The sequence below is a fragment of the Stereum hirsutum genome, assembly GCF_000264905.1.
Source record: "Stereum hirsutum FP-91666 SS1 unplaced genomic scaffold STEHIscaffold_14, whole genome shotgun sequence".
NCBI classification, from domain to species: Eukaryota; Fungi; Basidiomycota; class Agaricomycetes; order Russulales; family Stereaceae; genus Stereum; species Stereum hirsutum.
Window position 1 is genome coordinate 1,459,372 of NW_006763144.1, and position 18,356 is coordinate 1,477,727.

General features: G+C 52.4%; 4 protein-coding genes across 4 annotated transcripts; 2 read left to right on the plus strand and 2 right to left on the minus strand.

The window, feature by feature from the left end:
• Window positions 1–46: 46 nt before the first annotated feature.
• Window positions 47–3,509, plus strand: STEHIDRAFT_141594 (COG complex component; the record flags this gene model as incomplete). The annotated part of the gene is made up of 13 exons (XM_007308175.1): window positions 47–463; window positions 525–605; window positions 671–819; window positions 873–993; window positions 1,050–1,268; window positions 1,321–1,803; window positions 1,865–2,075; window positions 2,127–2,245; window positions 2,302–2,382; window positions 2,445–2,682; window positions 2,745–3,045; window positions 3,097–3,377; window positions 3,435–3,509. The coding sequence occupies 13 exons, from the start codon at window positions 47–49 to the stop codon at window positions 3,440–3,442; spliced, it is 2,709 nt and encodes a 902-aa protein (XP_007308237.1). The 3' UTR covers window positions 3,443–3,509.
• Window positions 3,510–3,610: 101 nt separating this feature from the next.
• On the minus strand, window positions 3,611–8,125 carry STEHIDRAFT_64140 (uncharacterized protein; the record flags this gene model as incomplete). Its single annotated transcript, XM_007307753.1, has 4 exons — window positions 3,611–6,361; window positions 6,420–6,620; window positions 6,682–7,589; window positions 7,648–8,125. 4 exons carry the CDS (start codon window positions 8,123–8,125, stop codon window positions 3,611–3,613), a joined length of 4,338 nt encoding a protein of 1,445 aa, XP_007307815.1.
• Window positions 8,126–9,270: 1,145 nt separating this feature from the next.
• On the minus strand, window positions 9,271–12,988 carry STEHIDRAFT_63677 (uncharacterized protein; the record flags this gene model as incomplete). Its single annotated transcript, XM_007307711.1, has 16 exons — window positions 9,271–9,338; window positions 9,397–9,499; window positions 9,556–9,704; window positions 9,767–9,950; window positions 10,014–10,083; window positions 10,165–10,510; window positions 10,578–10,616; window positions 10,685–11,109; window positions 11,176–11,308; window positions 11,364–11,461; window positions 11,517–11,592; window positions 11,645–11,861; window positions 11,930–12,044; window positions 12,075–12,328; window positions 12,382–12,427; window positions 12,486–12,988. 16 exons carry the CDS (start codon window positions 12,986–12,988, stop codon window positions 9,271–9,273), a joined length of 2,826 nt encoding a protein of 941 aa, XP_007307773.1.
• Window positions 12,989–18,160, plus strand: STEHIDRAFT_171190 (uncharacterized protein). Its single transcript, XM_007308176.1, has 13 exons — window positions 12,989–13,834; window positions 13,893–14,154; window positions 14,213–14,245; window positions 14,320–14,374; window positions 14,482–15,045; window positions 15,224–15,566; window positions 15,655–15,719; window positions 15,778–16,004; window positions 16,073–16,232; window positions 16,294–16,411; window positions 16,476–16,953; window positions 17,015–17,905; window positions 17,961–18,160. The coding sequence occupies exons 2-13, from the start codon at window positions 13,958–13,960 to the stop codon at window positions 18,052–18,054; spliced, it is 3,225 nt and encodes a 1,074-aa protein (XP_007308238.1). The 5' UTR covers window positions 12,989–13,834; window positions 13,893–13,957; the 3' UTR covers window positions 18,055–18,160.
• The last annotated feature ends 196 nt before the right edge of the window (window positions 18,161–18,356 follow it).

Genomic DNA, 18,356 nt, shown 5'->3' on the forward strand with positions numbered 1-18,356 from the left:
TTGTTCTGGCCACCGTACCTCAACGTCCCAAGATCTGAACGTTCTAATGGACGCCCATGTCACCAGCAGCTCGTCGTCGCGGGACCCGTTTGACCTTGAAAGGCTTGCTAATGAACTCGCTGTTCGAGAGCAGGTTTTTGGACCAACCGACGAGGATCTGGCCAAGGATGTTGGTATAGCATCCCACGACTTTCCGCTATACGCACCACTCTCGCACTCCAATCCTTTCTTCTCGTCCGAGACATTCAATGTCGAAGAATTTCTGTTGTCACGCTCTCACACATCCCTGCCTGACCTACGCTCAGAACTTCGGGACTATCTGGCCGCGCTGAAGGAGGAACTCGTCATGCTCATTAATGATGACTATGAAGCATTCATCAGTTTGAGCACTGACTTGAAGGGAGAGGGTGTCAGGCTGGAGAGGATGCAATCTCCTCTAGGAGACTTGAAAGCTCATATACTTGTACGCTGTATCCGTCACGGTGTTTCCTAGTACCACAATTGATGTTTGTGGGTGCGGGTAGGAGTCCAGACGTGAACTGCAGCTTATTCAGGAGGCGATCCACACGAAGCTGAGGAAACGGTCTGTTCTGCGTGATGAGAAGGTTTGTTTACTTTCGAAGGGTTAGACTTTGTGTTCTTACTTGGAAAGATTGCGTTGTATCGCTAGGCTTTCCTTCACCTCCTACTCAAAATATCCGAATCCGTCTCTCGCTTGGAGTCCTTGCTTGTTATAACCTCCCCTGAGGGCACGACATCTTCACCGGACATCCAATCAATGTCCCTCATCAAATCTCCCGACGCAGAGGGTCTTGATGGGTGAGTCGTTCTTCTCGATGTCCCAGAACGCCACGTCTTACTGGGTGCCACAGTACACGGGGCAACCGCGCAAAGCACTTGGGAAGAGTGGCCGCTGAGTACACCCAGCTTCTGTACCATGTCAATAAGGCCCAGAAGGACCACAAGTCTGCCTTCATCGAAGAGTCACAATGGGTTCGTGACATTTCACTCCCTCCGTATCAAGTCCCTTACCTCACAGTAGCTCGTAGCGCATTGACCGTATCAAGTCTACGCTGTCATCGGACCTCGACCATCTGTTTGCGAGCACATTACATTCTGTGACGAAAGAGGGCAGGCTGAACGAGGTGGAGAAGTCTAAGCATATGGCGGATCTCGCAGAATGTCTGCGCACATACGACGTATTGTGTCTTTGGCGGGATGCCGAGGATGTGCTCAGACGAGAAGTCATACGGGAGTTTGTCAAGAAAGTATGCCAGCTCTCACACTTGTTCATTGACCGATGCTGATGACAACACTTAGACTATATTTCCAGCTGCTCTTTCCACCCCTCGCTCCCCTCTTGTCCCTCATACTCCATTCCCTGTTCGTGGTGTTGTCGCGCCTGCGCCCAACACCGCATCATATCCCATGCGCACTCCATATACACCCTTCACCGCCTTCGCCTCGAAATCCAACCCATTCGAATCGCAACAGCATCCTACAGCGCATCTACTCGATGACACGGAGAATCCCCTCGCAGGGCTGTATAACACTATACTTAAGTTTGTTGACCGCGACTTGAAGCGGGTTATGGAATTGGCGGATAAAGTGAGTATGGTCAAGAAGAGCTCAAAGGCAAACGCTCTGCTACAGGAGAGGACAGACGGTACGAAGAGCATCACAAGGGAGGGCCAGGGCTATGAGATATTGGCAAATGTTGTGTGGGCTGAAATTGGGAGAGCCATTATGGATGAGTTGGGAAGTACTGTATTCGCTGCAGGAAAACCAGACGAGTTTCGCAAGGTGGGCAACTATCTGTGGTCTGAGCAGGTGGTATGCGTGGGACTAACTATCCTTGGAGTAGAACCATGAAACCACACAGGCGTTCCTGCGAGGGCTACAATATCTGGCTCCTTCCGCTCATTCAGTGGAGGCTATGACCGCACATCCGGTATATCTTGCCTTCGAACGTCGATGGCAATTACCTGTATATTTCCAACTACGATGGCAAGAAATCGTGGCAAGGTTGGAAGAGGCGCTTTCCACCTCGAAGATCGAGCCTAGTTCTGGTAAAGGTAATGACCGTTTCACTCCTTGGTGAACTCTGCTGATCAGTGATATTGAAGAAAACCAACCGTTCGTTACTTCACAATCGGTCGCTGTATGGACAGCGATCACTACGTGCTGGAGTGCAGAGGTCTACATTCCTGAGCTGAGTCATCGATTGTGGAAGTTGACTTTACAGGTCAGTCTTTAACTATTCAAATATTAATCCAGCGTCGATTGATTTATCTGGGCTAGTTGCTGAGCAGATATCGGACATGGCTGGAAAACACTCTGCCTCGGCTCGATCCTCCTTCAAAATTCATAACAGCCGAGAAGGTGCGTTGTCCTGAACCTTGTCATTAAGTTTTCAAGGTATGACTGCGATACTTCAATTTCAGCAAACGTTCACACCGGGAGCTACACCACCTACCATCACGCGAGCTTCCACCCCTGTCCCTGCAGGCGAGGCAAGCTCGGCCGAGAACGTTGCGGCGGACGAAGCAACTCTGCGTCAATTTGCGGTCGCAATCACAGATATCCAAGCCATGAAATCTCAAGTGTTGACGTTGTGGCGGGAGGAAATCAGTATGATGTTGCCTGACATGTCGGATGTTGAGGATCCTGCTCTTCCCGAAGGCAAGTCCGCTGTTGCGTAGGGCACCGTTTCGTACACTAACGCTCGTCATTCTCTCGACCAGATGCCCTTGAGCACGTTCTGTCAACCATCACTTCCATAGTCCCATCACTATCAGCACACATAGTCGCAATTCTGTCAAAACGTGCATGTGAAGCACTTCTCCCTGTTCGCTCCATACCTTCACAATTCCGTGCAATGTCGAACAAGCGGCCTCCGACGGAGCCAAGTTATTTTGTCGCATCCATTCTGCGACCGTTAAAGACGTTCTTTGGGATCGGTGCGGCCGAAGGTGTGGGCGAAGCGCTCACGCCCGACTATTTGAAGCCATATGCGGAAGAGGTGTTCGAGGCTGTCGTTCATAGGTAAATTCGTCTTTTCACTCACGACTAATAGATCACTGAGCTTGCGAACAGATACATCTACTACATCACAGCCATGAAAAAGACGGAAGAATCGTTGCGACGTCTGAAAAAGGGCAAGAAAGCCACATCTGGCCTCTTTGGGACTACCTCTCTCTTCGGCCAGGCTTCTTCTGGGAAAGAGGATGACAACAGGGACGAGGAGAGGATTCGTACGCAGATGATGATGGATGTGGAAGCTTTTGGGAAGGATGCCGAACTTCTCGACGTCGACGTCAGAAGAAATTCCAGTTTCATCTCGCTGGTCGAGATGGTCCAAGTTAGTCTCGCAGATGGTGAGTACCGCGTTTGCCTAATCGAAAATGGTCACTGATACTGACGACATCTTGAAGAAAATTGATACCCGCGATCCCATTGACATGTTAGGTATATGACGCGTTTCGTGTAATAAATTGAATTCATCCAGGCCCGACCATATAGACATAATATTAAGCGGAAGTAAGGAAAACCAAATAAAACGAGTAACCATACGACATATAAGGGTAATGTAGAGATGCGTTGACATGTGCTAATGTACAGTGGTGGAAGGTGGAAGGTCAGAAGGCAAACAGTTACTGTGGTATATCTTTCCTGTCCGTGAGACGACGATCTTGCTAACGACCTCACTCTCCGATCCTCCAGCACGTGAGCCAACCTTCAGCGGTGGTGATAGCACCTGTCGACAGAACTGACAGAGCCCTCTGCTCGGTGCCCAACCTTTTGCCCTCTCTCGCGTCAGACTCTCCACCGTCTCGAATAAGTCTCGGTCCAATAGGTGTTTCGTGATGATAAGCATGTCTCCCTCAGATCTGTAGGTATCCATCATGCTGGTCAAGATAGTGCGGAACTCGGTGTATGGTGTCCCTTTGGCGGAGTGCGACGTCGCCTCGACTAGACGCTTGAAAAGGCGAGGGAAGGAAATACCCTTCGACGAGCTCACGGAGACCAACGAAGAGAACGTCTTCTGGACCGACATCCGCAGGGATTGCAGCACTTGTCGCTCCTGTCTTGTCGTCGTATCTTCAGCCTCGAGTGTTTGAGAACCGGCCTGGGGCGAGCAGCAACCAGAGATGGATTGTACCGCGTCAATTTGGGTGCAAAGGAGGCGGAACCAGAATTCTTCGACGGATGAAGTGCTCTCCGCGCCTTTTGAGTGCTCGAGGCAGACTGAGCCTCCAATCCTGGAGACCCTCTCCAGCGCGTCCAGTTGCTCCTGCAATGATGTCCAGTCTTCTGTGTCGGCCTCACGAAGCGACACTAGCCCCGTAGCTATACGGCCGACGAGGATCTTGTCGAACATCTCAAGCTTCGATAACGCTTCCGAGGGCCGCCCATCTCGATTCAAAGCCCATACTGCGGCATCAAACGATTCGTGCTCCTCGCACGCTCGCACCACATCGTCCCACACCAGGAAATCCAACGGGAAGTATTCAAGAGCAGGAATGACACCGGCCGGGTCAAACTGACAGTGCAGGGTGACATAGAGCTGACGGAGTGACGGTGATAGGTGAGAGGAAGGTGTGTTTGCTCGCGAAGTGACATGTCTGTCGTGGTCTTCTGCTGTAGGAGGTGCGAGGAGACAGTGCAAGTATGCGAAACGGGCATGGTCGCCTTTCGGTCCTAAGGTCTCCAGAGCTTTCTCGTGTAGTTGAGGGGTATGAGCGTCGATGAATAAGGCAGTCTCCATTACGTTCGCATTCGTGAGGTGCGGCAACGAGTCAGATATTGTGACCAGCAAATCCTCTGGAGGAGCGCCCTTATTGCTACGACATGCAAACTTGAATATCTCGTTCGAACTACGGAAAAGTTCGAGTGGAAGGATGTCCGGATCGTGCAGGTAAGCAAGGAATAGAGGCGCCCACTGTCGTTCCTGTCGATGCCACGAGCGAAGAATGCGGAAGAATCGCGCCTTCTCGAATAGATGAAGGATATCATCGCTTTCGTCTGGCGTGTAAACGGAGAGAAGGTATTCGGCAGCCAACTGGCGGTCCTCTCGAGTGTTCGGATCAGGGTCAGTAGCGAGACCGATGAGGATGTCCGACAGCGAGCTTGGGCTCATCTGGATGAATTGTGGGTACTTGGGCACGTTTCGAGCGATGAAGATATAGACGAAGGTCACATCGCCTGGAGAAAGTCCGGGTTGAGACTTGACAACCTCGAGAAGGACCTTGATGAAGACCAACCGACTAGCTCCTTGACTCTCGTCGTTGAGATAGGCGTCCTCGAAAGCAAGGTCCAGAGAATGAAGGAACGCCTCCGCATCGAAACGCAGTAAGAGCCGGCAGTATGGGTAAGTTGGCTCCCCACGACCCTCCTCTTCCGCTGTGAGCACGAGTCTCCCGCTCTCTCCTGCTGGCCAGGATGTCGAACGACCGTTAAACACGAAACCATAAACATCTTGTTTCGCTTGCGAAGCCTCCTCCTGTTCTAATGGCTCTTCGCTTGGATATGTGAGTCCGGACAAGACGTTGGCTATATAGGGGAAGATCTTGTACGCGTTCAAGACTACGGGCTCGATTTCCTGCTCCTGCTCCTGCTTCTCCGCGTTCGTACCCGTTTGAACGGGGTTGAAAGGTCTGTCCCGGCGATACTGCATGACCTTCCGGATGAGCCCGAGAAGTTCCACGATGGGAGCCACGTAGTCCTTCATGGCCCGGGTATATACGTAGATGAGCGCATCGTACAGGTGATACTTCTGGCAGAGATTGATGGACTGGTTGATGTCCAAACACTCCGGGTCTATGTGCCAGATGACCCGCTCCGCTAGATCTGGTTTATTGTCATCTTCGTGCATGGCGATCAAACGCTGCGCTATACGCGGTGGCACGTATCGAATGTCGTTGTCCAGGATAAAGGTCTCGAGTTGTTCGAGATAGATTCGGGTGATGCCGCAATCGTCGTAGCATTGAAATAGGTCCTCGAAAAGGAATTCGAAGTCGTCCAGGACGATGCAGGCTCGTGCGCATGTCGCCACTAGACCTTCAAACAAGGACGTGCGGTCTACACCCCGTCCGTCGGGGGTGATGTGCGTCCCATCCGTCATGCGGTCCTCAGAGAACGCGTATCGTGTTGAAGCAGTCATGAGCTCGCGCATCTTCTGTTCCACAACATTCTTGAGCTGCTGAGGATCGTCAGGGAGGCCGTTCTTGTTGCCCGGCGCTGTGCCCAGATAATACGCCCTGGTGAGGTCGATGGCGCTGAGGAAATCGCCTTCCTGGACGAAGGACAGTATTCGGTCTGCCCATGTGAGAAGCGTGCCGACTTGAAGCTCTTGGCGACCCTGCGAAAGTAAAGCGGTCAAAAGAGATGAAATCGACCGACTGAAGCGAATAACTTACAAGAAGGAATACTTTGCCTTTGTATGTCCGCACACTATGGGCAATGTCGCCAAGTGAGTCCGAATAAGACATGGTTCCGTTGCTGGTGTAGCCCATCGTCGGCGAGATTAAGGAAGACGCGTCAAAGCGAACCCGCTCGATTCTGTTCTGTGTCAAGACGTCGTAGACCTCAAGAGTGGCGAGAGTGGTGACAATGATTTGCTAAAATTCGGCGTGAGTATTGGGCATGAGCAGCAGCGTCAAGTAGGGAGAACGAACCCACATTGGCATTCAACCACTGAATTGCAAGTACATCCCCGTCGACGGACCACTTTGCCGCCTCCTCGAAAGACAGCCTTCCTATCTCCACAGTGGCCGTCTTTCCCGTCCGCTGATTGACAGCGGTCTCCGTGATCTTACTCTCTGTGACGCGTAGCAGGTGAAGCACCGGCCCCCATGAGTATACCAGCATCGGAATTGTTGTCTCAATGGGAGGGTCCTTCTTCCCCCTTTTCGACGGGATCGACTCAGATTTGGCGGATCCATGGGCCACCACGCTAGGAAACCAAGCCATCGCGGCACGAAACTTGGATTTTCCGGTCTGATCCGCGCTTCCGTCTCGATGTCGTCGATACCATGTCTTTGGGCTGGGCTTGAGGCCAACGATGACAAGCTTAGCGGCAGTCAGAAGGGCGACAACGTTGTATTCATCTGTCGGATGAGGCGTTGTGCCCAGAGGAAGGGGCGCCATAGCCAGGATGGTATTGGTCTTCCGTGGCTTTCGGCGGACAGCGCTCCCGTGACCGTTGCCATTGGCTTTGGCCTGAGCGAGATGAGGGGGTGGTGGGGGTTCCTCTTCCGGGTATTTGCCGAGGATGCGTAGGACGTCTGTCGCGTCGACGAAGAGGACCTTTCCAAGACTATGATAGAAGGCCAGTCCGCTCTCATCAGCCGTGACAACGGCGGTGTGGCGTCCTGCCACGAAATCGATATTGACGATGCGAGAACCGAGGAGGTGCCCTTCTTTCCGCCCTGATCCAACAGAGGCTAACGAAGTCGGTGGAACGAACCGAGCAGGCACTTGCGGCTTGGTCAAGTCGAAGATTTGTACATGGCCGAAAGCGTGCCCAGAGGCGACGTAGGTATGGTCGTGAGACATGGCAAGCGCTGTGACCGGCCCAACGTTCTTTTCTGTTGACAGCGACTTGTAAGTCGTGCGGCGAGTCTGCGGAGGTAAAATGGAACGTACCTGAAGCATTATCACCACACACACATTTCAAGGTTTGCTGGAAATCATACACGAATATTCTTCCCGTGTCCGTCCCGACGCAGATCATACCGTTCGCAGCAAGCACGAGCGGAGATCCAAGGGCCGGGGATCCAAGAATAGCGGACGCCTTGAGCGGGGTCTTGGTATACAACTGGTTTCCGATCTGGTGGAGCTGAGTCCAACGAAATACTTCCCTCTCTGATTGGGAACTCCCGTTCATGTCGTGTTTCTCCATGGGCGTCTGGAGGTTTGTTGACGAAGACACCGGGGATAATGCTGAAAAGTGTGATGGAGCGGGCGACGGTTGTTCGAGAAAATTTGAGGGTGTAGTCCCGATACTGGTGACGGAGGGTTGTGCAGAGTGTGGCACGAAGGAGCGCAGGCGGGAGATGGTGGGATGCAGGAATGGTGTGGCAAGTTTGGAGGGAGTGCCTTCGCGCAGAGGAGGCGAAGACATGCGTGGAGGGGTAAAAGGGTTTAGGGAGGACGTGGAGGGCGTATTATCTGAAGTGACTTCGAGATGCTAGAGGAACGAACGGAGAGGGGCAGTCAGTCGTGCTCTGAACAGGTGGCGAACAGGCTAAGGCTGCGTAGCACTGAAGTACTCACGAGCGAGTCGTCACCCATAAACGCGCTACCGTCGTTCTCAACAGCCTGTCTGGAACCGTGCACCAGCGACTTTTCGACCTCCTTCTCCTCTAGCTCGTCATCATCAGCCTCACCCTCCACGTCCTCTTCGTGGTCAGAACCCAGCACGTCCTTCAGCTGATTCTTGTATGTCTCCTTCGTCCTAGACGAGACTTCGCCAAGACCAAAACCTGCATTCTCGTCATCATCACTTAGCCCAAAATGTCCGTTATGCTCGAAGGACTCGTCGTGGTCGCTGTCGAACAGTTCCTCCATCCGTGCAGAGTAGTCGCCTTCGTTCTCAGGGACATCCTGCTGGCCATGAGGGTGATCCAAAGAAGGCTCTGAGGGGCTATCGAGAGCCATGACTGCCTTGCGTTTGCCTGCCCAGAGTCACAGGGGTAATGGAACCAGAGTCGGAGAACGGGAGCAGGTGAAGCCTGGTGAGGCTCGAGCACGCCCTCCACGCCTTCCGTCAATCCGAACCGATAACTCGGCGCGGTCCCAGTTCTGTCCGAAGTCCTCTAGAATCTTTATATTCACCGTGACACACAACAGTTGAGGAGACCGCAGAAGTCTAACACATCCCATAGAACCATACAGCCTGTATGCGTTTAAAGAAGCAACAAACAGACAATATCTCATTTGTGGGGTGCATTGAGCACTCATCAATATGTTAGGGTAAACGCAAGCTCGTAGGGTAGTATGATGGATCCATGCGAGGTAGTAAGCTGATGTGAGCACAGAGGTCCGAGTCAAGGATATGGCGGGTCCGAACAACCAAGAAAAAATAAGTAATGGAGAAAATATCAAAAATCAGATGGATGGAGCAAAAAATACATGGAGATCGAGTTGGTGTGAGAGAGTCGAAGAAGCTTAATATTAATGTTGAAAATTGCAATGAAATCCGATAGTTGGCTGAGTCGAAGATGTTGGGAAACGGTCATGAAAGGTCGTTAGGGTGTTGATAGCGAACTAGTATGCCTTATGCTCGAGCTCTCCCAAGAACGCAAGCCACGCTTTCTTGTCGATTACGCCTTCGTCTATATCGCCAAAAGGTGTCAATATCTACCGAAGCTGCACAAAGAACAGAGTACGCACAGTATCCTCCCGAGTCTTGGACGACGACATAGCGTGCGCCTAACTTGACAAAGAATTGGTGTACGAGCTCTAGCGGAGAGTTCAATTGAACCGTCAGGGGCGCCTGTGGATCGGTTGGTCAGACGGCGAGGTCATTCAAGGAATAGGAGCTCGGTTCACCTGGTCCATATAAACACTGAAATCCAAGGGATCATAACCTGACGGATGATTGATGAATGATGACACGGACGAAGACGATAGGTCGGTAAATCTGAATCCCCTCGTGCCAGTGAAGTGTACTGCGCTGTCCGCCTCGTCAGCTACGATGCCTGTAGAAAGCCACATGTTGCACTGTCAGATCATAGTATGGAAGAAAAATGTATAGGCATACTGAGAGCATGTTCGAGTTCACTAGCTCCGATATATCCAACCATTCTGGAGCCGCCATCGTCCTGATACAGGATCGGAAGCCCGCCGTCTGCGTAGCCAGAGGCAACGACGATCTGCAGCTGATCGCGGAGGGTCTTGACCGTCGGAGGCGTGTCAACGCGGATTACTTCCACCTCGCGTTCAACCTGTGGGTGACAATGATCATTACGGATGGCTGCGCAACATGACGCAGGAGGTTATGTACGCACGGCATCATTAACCCCCAGACTGCCCCAAAGATATTCGTGTTTGGCGTCGAGGTAAGGGAGTTGAGCGAGACTACAGAAAATCGCGTGTCAGTACCATATATGTACCTGGGTGGGTGATTGCATGAGTAGGGCAATGGTGCAAGGTACGCACTCAATGACAAGATCATAGATACCCTTCGGCTCCAATGCATCCGCCACCGTCTTGGCCACCAGCACCGACAACATAACCGGAATCACGTAACTCAATGAATCGGTCAGCTCGAACATGATCACAGCCAGACTAATCGTCGTCCTCGTCACGCCGCTCAGCGAGGCCGCCGCACCGACCATGGAGTACAGCCCGGGAACCACACAGTCGAGATCTCCTCCGCATGAGCGGAACACGCGGGCATGTGGCCAATGCCATTGAGCCCATTGTATGAGAATGCCAACGATACGGCCGGCGCAAGCTCCAACCCCGAGGGATGGTATGAAGATTCCTGCGGGTACTTTGATGCCTGCAAAACGAACGGCTAGTATGTCAGTTTCGGAAGACGGCTTCTTTGCGGCGAAAAAGGGACTGACCAAAGGTGATGATCGTCAAGACTCCCTTGACCACCATAGCTAAGGGTACCACCCAAAACACAGACAAGTTCAACGTCGAGATATCACACAGAAAGGACGGGACGCACCGATGAACACAGCTTTGATGACCGGCCACGCCTGACTCGGAGGGTCCAACACACAGAGGCCAGAGTGTGTATTCGGAGAGCCAGTCCGGCACTCAGCAAAAAGGTTATACACAAGTTCGGTGCCACCCATGTGGGTGTACGTGTTGATGAAACCGAGCACGGTCGAGAGGAGCGTGATTAAGAGGACCTCAGCAACGGGATGCGTGCGGAGCCAGGACTTGTTCCTGACATCGCGCGACCAGCGATAGTTGAGTTTGGAGAAAAAGGCACCGTAGACACCGCCGATGACTCCGAGGAAGAGAAAGGGGATGAGCTCGTAGGCATGCCAGTCCTTGTCGTAGGTGACCTGAAAGAGGACGATCTTGCCAGTGCCAAATGGGTCCAAGAAGCGAAGCGATCCTGCCGCAATCATCGCACAGAAAAAACTGAAAGAGCACGTTTAGTCCATAAAGTTTGAATAAGCCGAGAGGTAATGCAAAAAAACAACTTACGTTCTCCACATGACCTTTGGAGGGAAAAAATACGAGACTTCCTCCAGGCTGAAGAGAACTCCTCCGATAGGGGCTCCGAAAGCGACCGCAACACCTGCCGCACTAGCCGCGCTCAAAATCTCGCGACGCTTTCCTAGACAGTCCAGTCAGCAGACACACTTTAAGAATATGGACGCAAGAGCTCCCACCTTCATTATTCTCGTACTTGGTGAAGTAGCGACTGATGATGTTACCGATGCAGCTGGCTATGTGAACGAAGGGGCCCTCTTTGCCGAGAGAGAGACCGCTAGAAACGGGATATCATTACAGACACGTCCGACGAACATAGGCAATGTACATACGATGCAACGCTCAGGGCCAACCCGACCGACTTCGTGAATAGAGTACGACCACCAAGGTAGCCGTGAATCACGAAGCCTAATCACGTCATCTATATTAGACATTTAGAAGGAGGCGCGGAGAAACATACCAGATAGAATGGTTTTGATCTCTGGAATACCACTCCCTGCAGCGTAGTACATCACCTTGCGAGGTGTGCCTCTATCCGAGGCGGATGAAGCTGACTTATCCTTCGCATTCTCGTCGACATACTGGGGAGCCAGGACGCCGGAATCTTTACGGGTAGAGAAGGAAGAGGACGGAGTGAGGTAGATCGTCAACAGACAGGACAACAGGGCAAGCAATAACTGTAAACCCCGATGATGATGACAAGGTTAACAGACATATTTTTATTGCGATGTAGATGATCACGTACAGCAAAGAAGCCGTAGGCAAAGTATTCGATGACCGTTTCGGATGTCTCTGAAGCATCGTTCCTGCTCAAGACCTGTGCCCATGTCCTCCAGGCACCGCATGCCTCTTCAGCCGTACTGGTCATCGTGACGAACACAGAGTTAGACGATCTCAACACCAGATCATCATCAGGTGCGGAAAAGGGGCAGCAGAAGCGCTTTGCCCTGTACCAACCGGAAGCACAATATCCTTCCTTGATGTCAAAGAGCCATTGTTCGCCGCGCACGATGAGAAAGGCGACGAGGGCAGTTAGGAAGCCGACCATTGTCACCAAGAACCACCCCGCAAGGCGATCGGCCAAGTTGCGCACACGTCCTCGAACGGATTTCCTCCGACGCAGGCGATAGAGGCGAGCACGGTCCTAGCACGCATCAGACAGGGTTAAGTAGCGGAACAAACGAAATGTAGATTCACCTTGATAGCATCATGGAGCCAGTCGATAGAAGAGAAGGAGGAATACCTGAATGGGCCATTAGTAAAACAAGGTTGGACAGGTTGAATGGAAATAAAGCAATCACCAGACGCGGATTCCATTCGCTTTGGCGACTATTTCGGGTGCTGCAAGGTCGTCGTCGGTGGTCTTGCGCCCGGGAGGGGCATCGTAAGCTGAAATTGGACGCTGTGCGTTGATGCGAAAGGAGTGACGGTCGAAGGGGGTGGGAGGATTGGAGATGGAGAGACGGGTGGGGAGGGCAAGCTTTGGGAGAGGGGGATGGCCGTGACGGGCGCGGAAGCTTAAAGAAGGTTTAGACTGTGTACGGGACTGACCGCCTGTGGGTAGGGCGCCATAGGAAGAATGATGTGCTCTCAGTGAAGGTCGTTCGTGGCCTGTTGTGATTAGAGGTGTGTGTTCCGAGTCTATAGCAGACTCGACGCCGCCTGGAGGGTCGGGCTGCTGGAGGTTCTGAGCAGATCCGATTCTAAGGAGCCGTGTGCGACGCCAATCAAGAGTGCTAGGGCCGCTGAGGGGACCAGACGGTTCCTCGCTGGCAGACGCGGTGTTGAGCGAACGTCGGGACATGGTTGTCGCACTTCAGGACGACGATTGTGTCCGCTGCGTATGATACTGCCGTTTCCCCAGATCATTCTCATTTGAGCCAACTCGGATTCGGACTACCGAAGACACCCTAACCCGATCTTAGGGCTCGGATTCATGAAATGAACGACAATTACAGCACAACAAACGACACAACCATCGATCTCTGTGACCATGAGCTATTACACTAGAAACACAATTGAAAAGACTAGCATTGCACGACTACAGAGTAGACGCACGGCTGATATGTGTGCAAACTGGCCTCCCTCCGATCAGCCTCAAAAGTCCGACACTCGCCCCTTGAAGCTCCAGTCGCCCCCTTCCTCTGTCCATCGTCTGACTGGCTCCCTCTTGGGTCCACCCCTCTCACCGGTCTTTGGATTGATTTCGCCCTCGAACTCGGGTTCGAGGGGCTTGCGTGCGTCTGGATGTAACAAATCTTCTTCCGCTATTGATGGTGCAGAGGTTGGGAGGGATGATGGGTGGCTGAGAGGAGCCTGTGCTCGTCGAACGAGCTCCTCAAACTCTCGCTGGTCGGCGGCCGGGAGAGGAGGAGGTGATGGACGCGGTCGTTCGAAGGGCGCGCGTGAGGACATAGTGCGCAGAGGCTGTTGCAGTCGCGACTGCACGGCTGGCGTAGAGGACGAAGCTTGAAGACGGATGGATAGGCGAGCGCGGATGAGAGCAGAGGAGAGGTACATGTTGGAGTGAGCGCGACGTCGAGGGCGGTGATGAGGGCGGGGGGTGGCGGACGTCGGCGTCGACGAGGACAAAGAGGGATCAGTCATTAATTAGATCATGCTCACGAATGACGCTGAGCCCGGGAGAACGGTGCGTCGATCGTGGTCGAGTTAAGACGCTCGCACTCATACTTATAGCGGCGTCCAAGCCAAACCAATCGTCTTCCACCCATCTTTCGTCTCTCTTGGCCCGTCCTAAACGACGTCGACACACATGCGCTCCCTCGTTCACAGGGCCTCTACATCTTCGCTCCCAACTGCTCAGCCCGATCGCTTAGCTTCTAACAAAAAGCGCAATGTCGAGCGCGCCTGCGATGCCTGTCGCAGACGGAAGACCCGTTGTGACGGACCAAAGATGCCAGACAACATCTGCTCGAACTGTATACAAAACAGTCGATCATGCGTATACCTGTCTGTCTCGCCTTTTTCTGTACCTCCGCCGTCTCCTGCTCATCCTGGCGCTTTTTAGCGAGGCTTCCAAGCCCAGAGGACCCCCTAAAGCGTAAGCTGCTGCGTACTCTCTCTCTCAGAACGACATGTTTTGCGCCACTACCCACTAATACTGCGCCTGGTTAGTTATGTTATCAGCATGGAGGACAGAATGGAAAAACTAGATGCACTTCTCAAACGAGTATGCCGATTTCGTCTCTCCCCAGCTGACATATGGCGCATTACACCCTCCCCTTCCGAAATTCGAAATGGGAGGCATCTAACGATTCACTTATGTCTATACTATAGCTACGCCCAGAAGTAGACTTCTCTGACGAGTTAGGCCCACCCTTCATTCGCGACTCTTGGAAGAATGACGACCCGGACTCGGCCCCACCCCCACCTCGTCTTCCGGACAGGAGATTAGCTTCAAGTCTCGCTCCCCCAATACCTTATTCCTCCTTTCCCGCATTCAACACTATGTCTAGACTCCGCAAGACTCGTTCTGCTGCTGCCATCAACAACGTCTCTCAAGACGTAGATTTCGATTCAGACCCCTCCGAGGACTATGCATCCTCAGACTCGGAAGATGACCCCTTATCCCTTAAGACTGACTTCACCACTGTTGCGAAACGGTTAACATTGCACGGGCTCGACTCGATCACCAAGGGCGACCACTCTCTTGAAACACAGACACGCTATTACGGCAGGAGTTCCTCATATCACCTCGTCTCCACGACCAGAGAGCTCAGGAAGATGCACATAAACGATATGATCGGTGACAATGAAGATAAACTCGACGCAGAAACCGCTCGAAGGCGTATAATTGAACGCGGCTCGCTCAGACGGGAAGAGTTTTGGAAGGCACCACCCGTAAGTTCGTTGTACTACATTCATACATTCAGTCTGCCAATCACAGAACATCCCGCTGACCGCTCACTTCTCGATGTCGTTGCTCCGTTCGCAATCTTCTTGCTCCACTTCATGATGCTGATGCTGATGTCGCCCGGATTGATGTCCATCACGCTCATACTCTCCTGACCTTGCGCAGTGGGAGCTTGCTTGGGAGCGTGTCCACATTACGTCCCCAAAGTCCTTCCCAAACCTACTCAATCAATTCCCAGAACCTGACCTCGCACAAGATCTCATCAATCTCTTCTTTCGGCATGTGAACTGCACGTTTCCGTTACTGCATCGACCCACATACGAACGACAATTCGCAGACAAGATGCACGACACTGATATTTGGTTTGCCTGCCTGTCGATGGCAATGTTCGCTATCGCAAGTCGGTATTCGAAGGATGAGCGCGTGCTCATGGATGTGCTGCCAGACGAAGAACCAGACGAACATAGGTGGCAGAAGGCGGGCTGTCGGTTCTTTTTTGCGTGCATGGGTGCGTAATTTCCATTCCGTAATGTGTACAACTTTCACTGCGTGATCCTTGATTATCGGTGTTTCTGACTTTGCCCGCTCACCCAAAGATGTCGTTCTCATCAAGCGATCATGGCTTACGCCAGCCTGCCTGAACGAAGTCCAGACACTATGTGTACGCCTCTCAATTGAGATTTGATTACATTTCAGTTAACATTCGTCAAACTACTCAGTTGATAACTACTTTCATGCGAGAGACTCCATGGCATCCTTCTGCTTGGATCGCTATCGGGACCGGGATTCGCAAGGTCCAAGATGTAGGCGCCCACCGACGTAGAGTCTACGGCTCGAAACCGAGTGTCGAAGAAGAGCTCTGGAAGCGCGTATTTTGGTATCTTATTGGTCAGGACCGGATAGGCAGCGTAATGCTTGGGCGGCCCTGCATGACGCATCAAGAGGAGCAAGTTCATTCTATTTTCCTTGCCTTAATACCGTGGCCTTGTATTGATATGACCACTATGATGCAAGCTTCGACGCAGAACTTCCGCTGGAAGTGGATGATGAGTATTGGGAGAATGACGACCCCGAACTCGCGTTTCAACAGCCTGAGGGAAACCCGTCCAGGGTCACGGCGTACAACCTGTGGTTGCGGTTGACCGATATCATAGACTTCGTTCTACGGACCTTTGTTAGTCTGTCGATCCGTTTTCGTTTTCCGTATGCTTCTCGCTAACCATATTCGCGTGCAGTACGCCATCCACAAGCCAAAAGGCCTACCGGGCTTCGCGGACCAGCAAAAACCGGAGGATATCCTCAAAGAGATGAACGACGCTCTTTCCAAGTGGACCAGCTTGGTTCCTGATCATCGTATGTGACCAACGATTTTGACTTTTCCAAATCACATGTAATTATTGACGTATCTACCTCTCAGTGAAATGGTCTCCAAACATGGCAGATCCCGTCTTCGCCGATCAGTCAATGACGCTCTACATCACATACAACCTTGTCCAGATCACTATCCACAGAACCTTCCTCCCGCCCACCCTTGGCCGTCTCCGCCTCCTCGGCGTCAACGACGTTCAACTGCCCGGGACCGCCCCCTCCCAGGCCATGACCTCTCTCGCTATAGCCGTCAACGCAGCGAAATCGATCACCCGTTTTCTGGAGGCCTTGCGTCGGCGGGGCATGTTCAACGAGTCAATACTGCTGCCGGCGACAGAGCTTTGTGTCGCTATCCTGTGTCTGAATGTGTGGGTCCTCAAGGCGAGGCAAAAAGCGAGAAAGCTGAAGGGCCTTGATCCGAGTCTGGTGGAGACCACCAAGATCGAGGCGCTCCTTGAGGATGTGCAGTCGCTGATGGAGGGACTGGATTGGGCCGTGCCGAAATGGGCGCAGGCAAGCGAGATTGCGTATGTTTCTCTTCGGGCGCATGGTTCGAGTTTTGCTGATTTCGTTTGTTTGCTTGTTTAGACATTATCTTCAGACTGCGATTCCTCAGGCTACGGACGAACCAGAGGGCATAGACGATATTCCACTCGAAATCATGCCCCCCGTCGATGCCGACTTTTCTGTGGACGTATCGTCGGACTCGGATCCTTATTACCAGCAAGCGATGGAACACTCTTGGTACCAAATTCCCGCTTATACTCATCAGCTGCCCTCGATACAGGAGTCTCAACATCCGGTACAACCATCTGAATATCAGGCGCACATCCCCCACACATCCTGGGACCTGTCTATTGGACAGGGACACCAACGTGACGCGCTAACGAATCCGTATATCTCACAAGCCGCTTCGTCGTCGTCGTCGTATGTTCCAGATCAGGGCCATCCTCACTCGCTTCCATTTGACCATACAACTCAATGGACCACGACAGCTTACCCTAGACAAGACCTCCCTCCCATCGTACCCCCTCTCCCTGCAACACATAAATCAGCAGCACAATCCTCCATCAGGCAACCATCACTCACGGCGCCTCTATCACAAGCGACCCATCCTCTACAATTCGCGAGCGTCCCGATCCGAAGGAAATCGATGTATGTAAGCGAGAGGGGACAATATAATCCACAGGAATTGAGCGTGAAGGAAGATGTGTATCCGCATCCGAGTGATGTGCCGGTGAATGGGGCAGGTTTGGATAGGGATTATGGGACTTTTGGGCCTGTGTATGCCCATGGGCAAGGGCAAGTGGGCAGTATGGGTGGAAGAGTAGGAAATGAGGCGGTTATGGGTGGCGGGTATAACGGTGGCGGTGGCAGCGGTGGTGGTGGTGGACACGCAGGTGGAAGTGGGATGGGCTGGTATGATGCAGACCAAGGTCATCATAGTAGGCATGGGCATGAAAGCACGAAAGTATATGAGTACGTCCCAGCTCTTTTGAGATTCGTATCTGCGCTGACGATCTTGCGGTAATAGTTGGGATGATGTCGAGGCCTATATGAAGTACGGGAGTGTGGCAGAGGGGAAGCGGCTCGCGGAAGCACAAGCTCAGGCCGGTAATCGTCGATGACCAGTGTTCGCTAACTCATTTTGCTCGAGGTTTCGTATTGGCGTCACTCTCTTTTTGGGTTCTGTCAAGGTTCTGTAAATTACTTATTGTCGCAACTCTAATTGTTTTGGTCGTTATTGCTGTGTACTCATCTATAGTGTTATCATTATTGCTTTTGCTCAAGGGTTTGAACGTTCCTATAAGTACTAGGCGAGTCTTGGACGTATCAGGGCAGCCGATGCATATGGCTCTAGCAAGGCACGCCTCTCCTAATTACAGCTCTTAAACGCTAAAAACCGAGACAAAGGAAGGAACTCTCGCAG

Excerpts from the sequence above, each read along its gene's own strand:
- STEHIDRAFT_171190 (XM_007308176.1), top strand. The coding sequence starts at position 13,958 with ATGCGCTCCCTCGTTCACAGGGCCTCTACATCTTCGCTCCCAACTGCT. Across the intron at positions 14,155-14,212 it reads AGTCGATCATGCGTATACCT|CGAGGCTTCCAAGCCCAGAG; the intron begins GTCTGTCTCGCC and ends GGCGCTTTTTAG. Across the intron at positions 16,412-16,475 it reads CAGCTTGGTTCCTGATCATC|TGAAATGGTCTCCAAACATG; the intron begins GTATGTGACCAA and ends TCTACCTCTCAG.